Source organism: Priapulus caudatus, unplaced genomic scaffold (assembly GCF_000485595.1).
Source record: "Priapulus caudatus unplaced genomic scaffold, Priapulus_caudatus-5.0.1 Scaffold712, whole genome shotgun sequence".
NCBI classification, from domain to species: domain Eukaryota; kingdom Metazoa; phylum Priapulida; class Priapulimorpha; order Priapulimorphida; family Priapulidae; genus Priapulus; species Priapulus caudatus.
Window position 1 is genome coordinate 108,199 of NW_014577773.1, and position 7,179 is coordinate 115,377.

General features: G+C 43.2%; 2 protein-coding genes across 4 annotated transcripts in view; one reads left to right on the top strand and one right to left on the bottom strand.

The window, feature by feature from the left end:
* The window catches only part of LOC106813000 (protein YIPF5-like), a 6,558-nt gene extending 1,578 nt beyond the window's left edge, over positions 1–4,980 (top strand). For 2 of the 3 annotated variants that reach the window (XM_014817044.1, XM_014817042.1), the window contains exons 2-3: positions 1,908–2,082; positions 3,794–4,980. In XM_014817044.1, the coding sequence (XP_014672530.1) occupies positions 1,935–2,082; positions 3,794–4,458 (813 nt within the window). In that variant the 5' untranslated portion in view covers positions 1,908–1,934 and the 3' untranslated portion in view covers positions 4,459–4,980. Of the gene's footprint in view, positions 1–215; positions 262–1,635; positions 1,667–1,907; positions 2,083–3,793 lie in introns of those variants that run through there. The other variant, XM_014817043.1, reaches the window with a different exon arrangement.
* Positions 4,981–6,067: 1,087 nt separating this feature from the next.
* The window catches only part of LOC106812997 (centrosomal protein of 290 kDa-like), a 42,874-nt gene continuing 41,762 nt past the window's right edge, over positions 6,068–7,179 (bottom strand). Inside the window, exon 55 of the mRNA XM_014817039.1 lies at positions 6,068–6,431. Coding sequence (XP_014672525.1) covers positions 6,270–6,431 — 162 coding nt within the window. The 3' untranslated portion in view covers positions 6,068–6,269. The remainder of the gene's footprint in view (positions 6,432–7,179) is intronic.

A 7,179-nucleotide genomic window follows, 5' to 3' on the forward strand; every position in this document is an offset into this window, starting at 1 on the left:
TAATTTACGGTCCCAGTCTCATAGGGTTTATGTCCCCCAGGGTACTGCCGGAACGTACCCTGGGTACGGTCCGGTATACCGGAACGTACCTTGGTCACTATTTGATATGGTTAGGGTTAGGATTAGGGTTAGGATTTGGGTTAGGGTTAGGGTTTTTGCATCAACCATATACGGAAAGTCTGTGCATCAGTTGATGATACACAGAAATCTGTGCATCATTTCGTGATACTTAAGCCAAGGTGCCTAAAGTGGATTTGCGCCCATTTATTTATTAAGTAGCCTACAGATTCTTTCAAGTGTGGCGGTAGGCCTACTTATCTTATCTACAGTCAAGTAAAGTTCAAGTGTGACAAGTCAACAGTGAGACAGTAGTCAGTACCCATGTAAAATGTATGCAGGTAGTAAGATACGAGTTGATACTGATGCTCATAGGGTCTATGTCCCCCAGGGTACTGCCGGAACGTACCCTGGGTACAGTCCGGTATACCGGAACGTACCCTGGTCACTATTTGATATGGTTAGGGTTAGGATTAGGGTTAGGATTAGGGTTAAGGTTAGGGTTAGGGAGTAGGCGTAGGCGACTCCCTAGACTCGTTAGTGGAGTAGGCGTGGTACGGTCCGGCATGTTAGATAGTACCAGGGTACGTTCCGGCAGTACCTCGGGGGACATAGACCCTCTCAGCGATACTGATAGCTGAGGCCACAGGCACAGGCACTTGGGACGTCTCAATAAAAAAAACAATGGTAAATAAACACGAAATGTACTACCAAAGTCTTAATGTTTCTCTACTCTCTTTCGCCTATTATTGCCGATAATTTCCTGTAAATGCCGTTCAAATGCTCTTCTGCAACACAAAAGTACGCACAAGTACACACACACACCGCTGTGCACAAACAACAAGAATAAAAGAGCGATGTGGCTATATGTCTGGCATCTGGGCACGGTCTTCGATTCCCTAAATGCCCGGCAGTTCCTAACCCTAACCCTAACCCTTGTTTACTTGAGATAACGCTGAAAATTAAAAACTGCCGGGCATTTAGGAAATCGAAGACCGTGCCCGGCAGTCGTCAGATATATGCCGGCTGACGGGCATATAGCCACTCTGATAAAAGAGCAGGTAGGAAAGCATGATCGCAAAATTCGCTCGACGCTCGCTTGATTTCACACGATTACAGAACAAGTACTCAACCAATCTACTCCATCTTTGTTTATATTTGAAGGTCAGTGTTCTACGTCCACTAAATGGCACAACAGCATTGTGACAGTTCTGTGTTTTTTAATTTTTTTATATACCATTCTTTTCTACACTTCTTCTTTTCCTACTTGTCTCTTTCTATTTTTAATTTCCTTTGTCATCCACCTCCGAAGTAACATAATGGTCATTTAACGTAATGAGGCAGTCTCCAGACTTCCTCTCACTCGTGCAAAATATGCAGAGCAGCTGTTAGAACTATAGTTAATATAGTTTTTAGAGCTATATCGGATAATAATAATAATGGACAATATTTATGAGGTCGCAGGTGTTAAAAATTAATTCACTGATTTTCATGTATCAAATTGTGAAGTACTTGTATAAATATTAGAATTACTACTAGTGCATTGTTCTTTCAACTTTATCATTGTTCCATGCAGGTGCAGAAAACTGCTATTCTAAAACCCCAAATGGTATGATGGATTTTTCAGAATTTTAGGAGCAAATAATAGATTTAAACATTGTTAAGTCTAGAAATGTCTGGGGTTAACTTGCTTACAATGTCATGATTTTCATGGTAATCCTTGTTACACATTTTTTCTGTATTTTGGAAAGTGTGTTAAACTGGTATCTAATATTGTACTATTGCTCTTACATGGTATTGTGCGATTTTATTGCATTTGTCATGATTTTAATATATTTCTGTAATTTCAGATGTAGAATTACTGACACAGTGTGACGATGTCAGGGCAGTTTCCTAACGAGCAGCAGGAGTTCTATAATACAGGCTATGGCTGGGAAAACCCACAGCAGCAGTATGAAATAGGTGATCCTTTCGCCGCTGGAACGGACCAAGGATTTGCAACATTCGACTATTCTCAGACACCAGGCTAGTAATATGTGATATATATAATGCACCTGTCATACTTTTTTGTATGCATCATTGGTAGCTATATAGCTGCACATTTTAATTATGTACAAATCAGCAGTAATGTATGTATGGATAATTGCCTAAATACAGTCCGACCTCCTTTATCTGGCCATCCGTTATCCGGAAATCTCTATTAACCGGCCGCTATCTCGCAGTGTATGTTCTCTGTTTTTTCATTCATTTCCACCTAAAAATCTTGCTCAAAGCTCACTCAAAACTCGCGCGATGTACACATTGATTATCGTAAGAGCGCACAGCTATCACATACACAAAACAAACACACTTACCGTAAGGCCTAAAAAAAAATTATGTGTTTCCGAGAACCCGACCCTACCTAGCAAACAGGGGCCGACCCTTTTTTTTCCATTTTCAAAAAAAAAATCAAAATTTATCAAAAAAATAAAATCTGATATGTCAATATGTGATATTATGTCAATATGTGATATTATGTCAATAAAAAACAAAACAAAAAACAAGCAAACATTTTCAGTTTAATAGATGCAATGTATATCGCCGTATTTGGACCCAACAATCACAACCCAGTTGTCTACGCAGCTCGAACAGCGTCGATCTCTTATCGGCGGTATTGTTGATGTCCCTGTTCACTGCAGTACAGGTGAAACTCGATTTATGCAAGCGGCAGGACCACTGACATTCTGTATACAATGTCATAGGAACAACGTTGTCCAGTATATACTACTGGTACTAAACCGTAAAAAAAAAAAAAATCCCTACCTACCCTACCTAATTTTTCCAAGACCGTTCTCGGAAACACATCATTTATTTTTTTAGGCCTAAGAGCAAACGCCCATGTACATGTACATGTATAAATATACGGCCATATTAATATGAATATTTCACGAATACGTACTCACTTGTTGATTCTGTAAAAACTACCAAGGAATAAAAGATATATACATTGTATACTATATGAATGAACAAAAATGTGTGTGTGCGTGCGTGCGTGCGTGTGTTGTCCGCTATGCCTCCGGACAACTTTCGTCCGTTAACGAACAACTTTTACTAGCGGACGTTAGTGAAACGCACTACCTCGCTATGCACTCGCGATCGATCGAGCCTCGTACTTCAATCAAAGGTGCCGCTGCCGCGCACATGTAACAGCCCTAGCCTAGGCATACAATACCGCGAATGTATCGATCGTTACAGCCCTAGATCTCAGCACAAAAGAAACAAACGTAAACCGAAGTGGGAAAATTTCTGTTTGATTTCATTTTATTTCCATTTCATATAAACCATAAAACACGACAGTTTGTTACAAATAATTAATCATAGCAACGAGTAAATACATTATCACATGCATAAACTCTACTGAACTGCATAGAAATGCTGTGTTTGAGCATAACTCTCATATCCGGCGAAATCCCATATCCGGATGGGTGCCGGACCCGACGTGGCCAGATAAAGGAGGTCGGACTGTATACAAATAAAAAATTTGCTGTTAATTAGCTGTAAAAATTGGTTAATTAGCTGTAGCATTTGGTCAATGTTCAAGGACTTACATAGTACAGTGTACTGAGCATGAAATCTCAATGCCTTAAATTATAGCACGGATTCTGACAATAATAGCTTAATGAATTATAAAAAAACGAATTAACTCGCGTAACAAAACGTACGTTCGTGCCAATAACACCGAGACGTTGGTCTTCAGGTTACGACAACCCGCAGCAGGGATATCCCGGTGCCTACTCGGTGCCCCCTCGGCAGCAGCAGCTGCCGCCGCCGCCGCAGCAGCCTGGTTATGGCGGGAGCATCGCGACTCCGGCAGCGTGCCCGGCGTACGGCGAGGGTGGCGGCTTCGACGACGAGCCGCCGCTGCTCGAAGAGCTCGGCATCAACTTCGACCACATCTACCAGAAGACGGTCGCCGTGCTGAATCCGCTCAAGCAGACGCGGGCGGACATCATCAACGACACGGACCTCGCCGGCCCGCTCGTCTTCTGCCTCGCGTTCGGCGCCTCGCTGCTGCTCCACGGCAAGGTGCACTTCGGCTACATCTACGGCATCGGCGCGCTCGGCTGCCTCTCGATGTACGCGCTGCTGAACCTGATGTCGACGGCCGCCGTGTCGATCTACTGCGTCATGAGCGTGCTCGGCTACTGCCTGCTGCCGATGGCGATCCTCTCGCTCGTCTCGATCGCGCTCTCCCTGCAGGGGGCGCTTGGAACGTTCCTCGTCGGCGTGGCGGTGTTCTGGTGCAGCATCACGGCGTCGAAGCTGTTTGTGACGGCGTTGCAGATGGACCATCAGCTGTTGTTAGTCGCGTACCCCTGCGCTCTGCTCTACGGCGTCTTCGCACTGCTCAGCATATTTTAGGATAGGCGAGAAAAAATCGTATCGCGTTGTATATTTGTTGAAAGCTCTAGTCCGTCGACGTCAGCCAATTGAAGTGTCATCGAAATTCAATTTGTTTTCCCCCCATTTTTCCTGTTCATCTATATATCTCGTTTATGGGTAGTATGTACCCATTTTAGTTCCCACGGACGTGTCCACTGTGTGTATTCACAAACTGGTAAAGAAATAAATTATAAACAAAAAGGATAATGCAGTTGTGTAAATCAAAAAAGGCATCGATTGATTTTTACACGTGTGGGTATCATGGTATTTAACATATGCTGCTTATGTATGTCTGCATCGCTATAGCATACAGATGATATGATGGGCTAATGAAAACAAACATAGTTAGTGTAATGGCTGACATTTGCAAAAGGTGTTCCGACTGCAAGTCGGCAGTTGTCATAAAGTATGTTCACCTTTTTTTGCTATCTTCCGTTTGGAATTAAATTTTATATGTAATCACGAAAATGAGGTATTAAAATGTGGAGTTGCTTATTAATACGTAAATGTATCTTGTTTATGTGTTACCTGTGTAACAATCTTTTTCACAGTTAGTGAGTAGCTAGTACATGCTCGCAGCCAAGTTAATATAACATGGTCAAAACAGACAATACAAAGACGTGGTTTAATTAAATATAATAAAGTTTAATGCTCCACATCTATGCAATATTGAAAACTCACTGCAATTTCTTTCACTCTCTTTGGTATGTACTAGTGCAATAGAGATCATAAACTACTGCAATGTGTCTTCAAATGACAGACACATGCTGATATGTTGTATACACGTATTACTCACACACAACTTACTAGACACAAGTCACACAAATAGCCTTATTGGAATGACAGGACACGTTTATAGTGCTCAGCGCTTTGGTTGTCAATTCTAAAAAGTGGATGTCACTACAAATATCGAATTTTATGAAAAAAGTAGTAAACGAATCGGTAGTGCATGACCTCAGGATGCTAGCAATGTTTAACAGCCTTGCCAGCCAGTCTAGCTATCTGCCAGCATGCAAACTTTCAAGTACATATAATACATGTAATAATCACCAGGATATTATTGACTAGCGCTGGCATGATGCTTGGATATACCAGATGGCTACAGCCACTGTATATAATAAGTAAAGGGCGGATTAGACTGGTTACACGTGCCAAATACGTATGTATATAGGAGCACGAGTGCACCTTTATCACAGCACGATATGTTCTGGAAGACGCGCTCCCGAAAAAAACACGCTATGAAAACTAGACATTGTATCACAAACAAGGCAAATGGTCTTACACACAGGCTTTATCAACAACAACTGCGACGCTTTTCCACGCGTGCGTGTTGTAGTTACTCATGTAATGCTACCACCCGTTAACCCATAAAAATGGAGTTTTCCATCGACATGTACTGCCGAATAAGTGATATCGGAAAGTCCAGCTGTGCTATATAGGTCATAGAAAAAGGGGGTATAAAATGGCCGAGGCGCGATTAGGAAAGTACATGATTAATGTAAACACTCGCGCGTTTTTAGTTTTTGCATTAACACAAACATTGCAAAATATCCCAAATGACCACAATCATATTTGTAAATGTTTCTGTAATCAGAAACGCACCTGTGAATTGAAGTACGATGTTAGTGAAGAGAATTATAGATCAAAAACCTAGACCAGTCCTATCCTAACTATGTTATAAAAGGGCAACTTATACCCCTTCTTATCTGATCTCAATATGGCGGCGGGGACTTTCCGATATGGCTTATAACTGGATAAATCATTTTAGAGGCAAGACTAAATACGATAGCTCATATTCCCGGTATCTGGACATCGATGCCGAACTGATGAGAGAGTTGAGTCAGCTTCTCTTCATACTGAGAGTTCTTCTGCACAGCCTGCTGGTAGTTGTACTTAAGATCTTCCAATTCTTCAAAAAACGACGGGTCGAAATTTCCCAGCTCTTTCCTCATCTGCCAACGTGCAAACAATTACTGAGGTGTGATTCCAACGTACATTATTCCTTTACACGCCCAGATAACATGCTGACGTTGGGCCAACGTTGGGCCAACGGCTGTCTTCAGCCCATGCCAACGTTGGCCCAACGGCTGTCTTCAGCCCATGCCAACGTTGGCCCAACAGATTTTTGCTCGTCGGGGCAACGTTGGCCCAACGTTGGCAGCCGACGTTGGCCCAACAGATTTTTTCTCGGCGGGCCAACGTTGGCCCAACGTCATATTGCCAACGTTGGCCCAACGGCTTTTTGCTCAGCGTGCCAACGTTGGTTTCCCCCTCAAACACTCCCTCTTTGGTTCTCTCTCTCTCTCTCTCTCTCACACACACACACGCGCGCGCACACCTCTCTCTCTCTCTCTCTGACACATACACACTCCCTCTCTGGTTCACTCTCTCTCTCTCTCTCACTCACACACACGCGCGCGCACCTCTCTCTCTCTCTCTCTCTGACACATACACACTCCCTCTCTGGTTCACTCTCTCTCTCTCACTCACACACACACGCGCGCACCTCTCTCTCTCTCTCTCTCTGACACATACACACTCCCTCTCTGGTTCTCTCTCTCTCTCTCTCTCTCTCTCTCTCTCACACACACACACACACGCGCGCGCGCACACCTCTCTCTCTCTCTCTCTGACACATACACACTCCCTCTCTGGTTCACTCTCTCACTCTCTCTCTCTCTCTCTCTCTCTCTCTCTCTC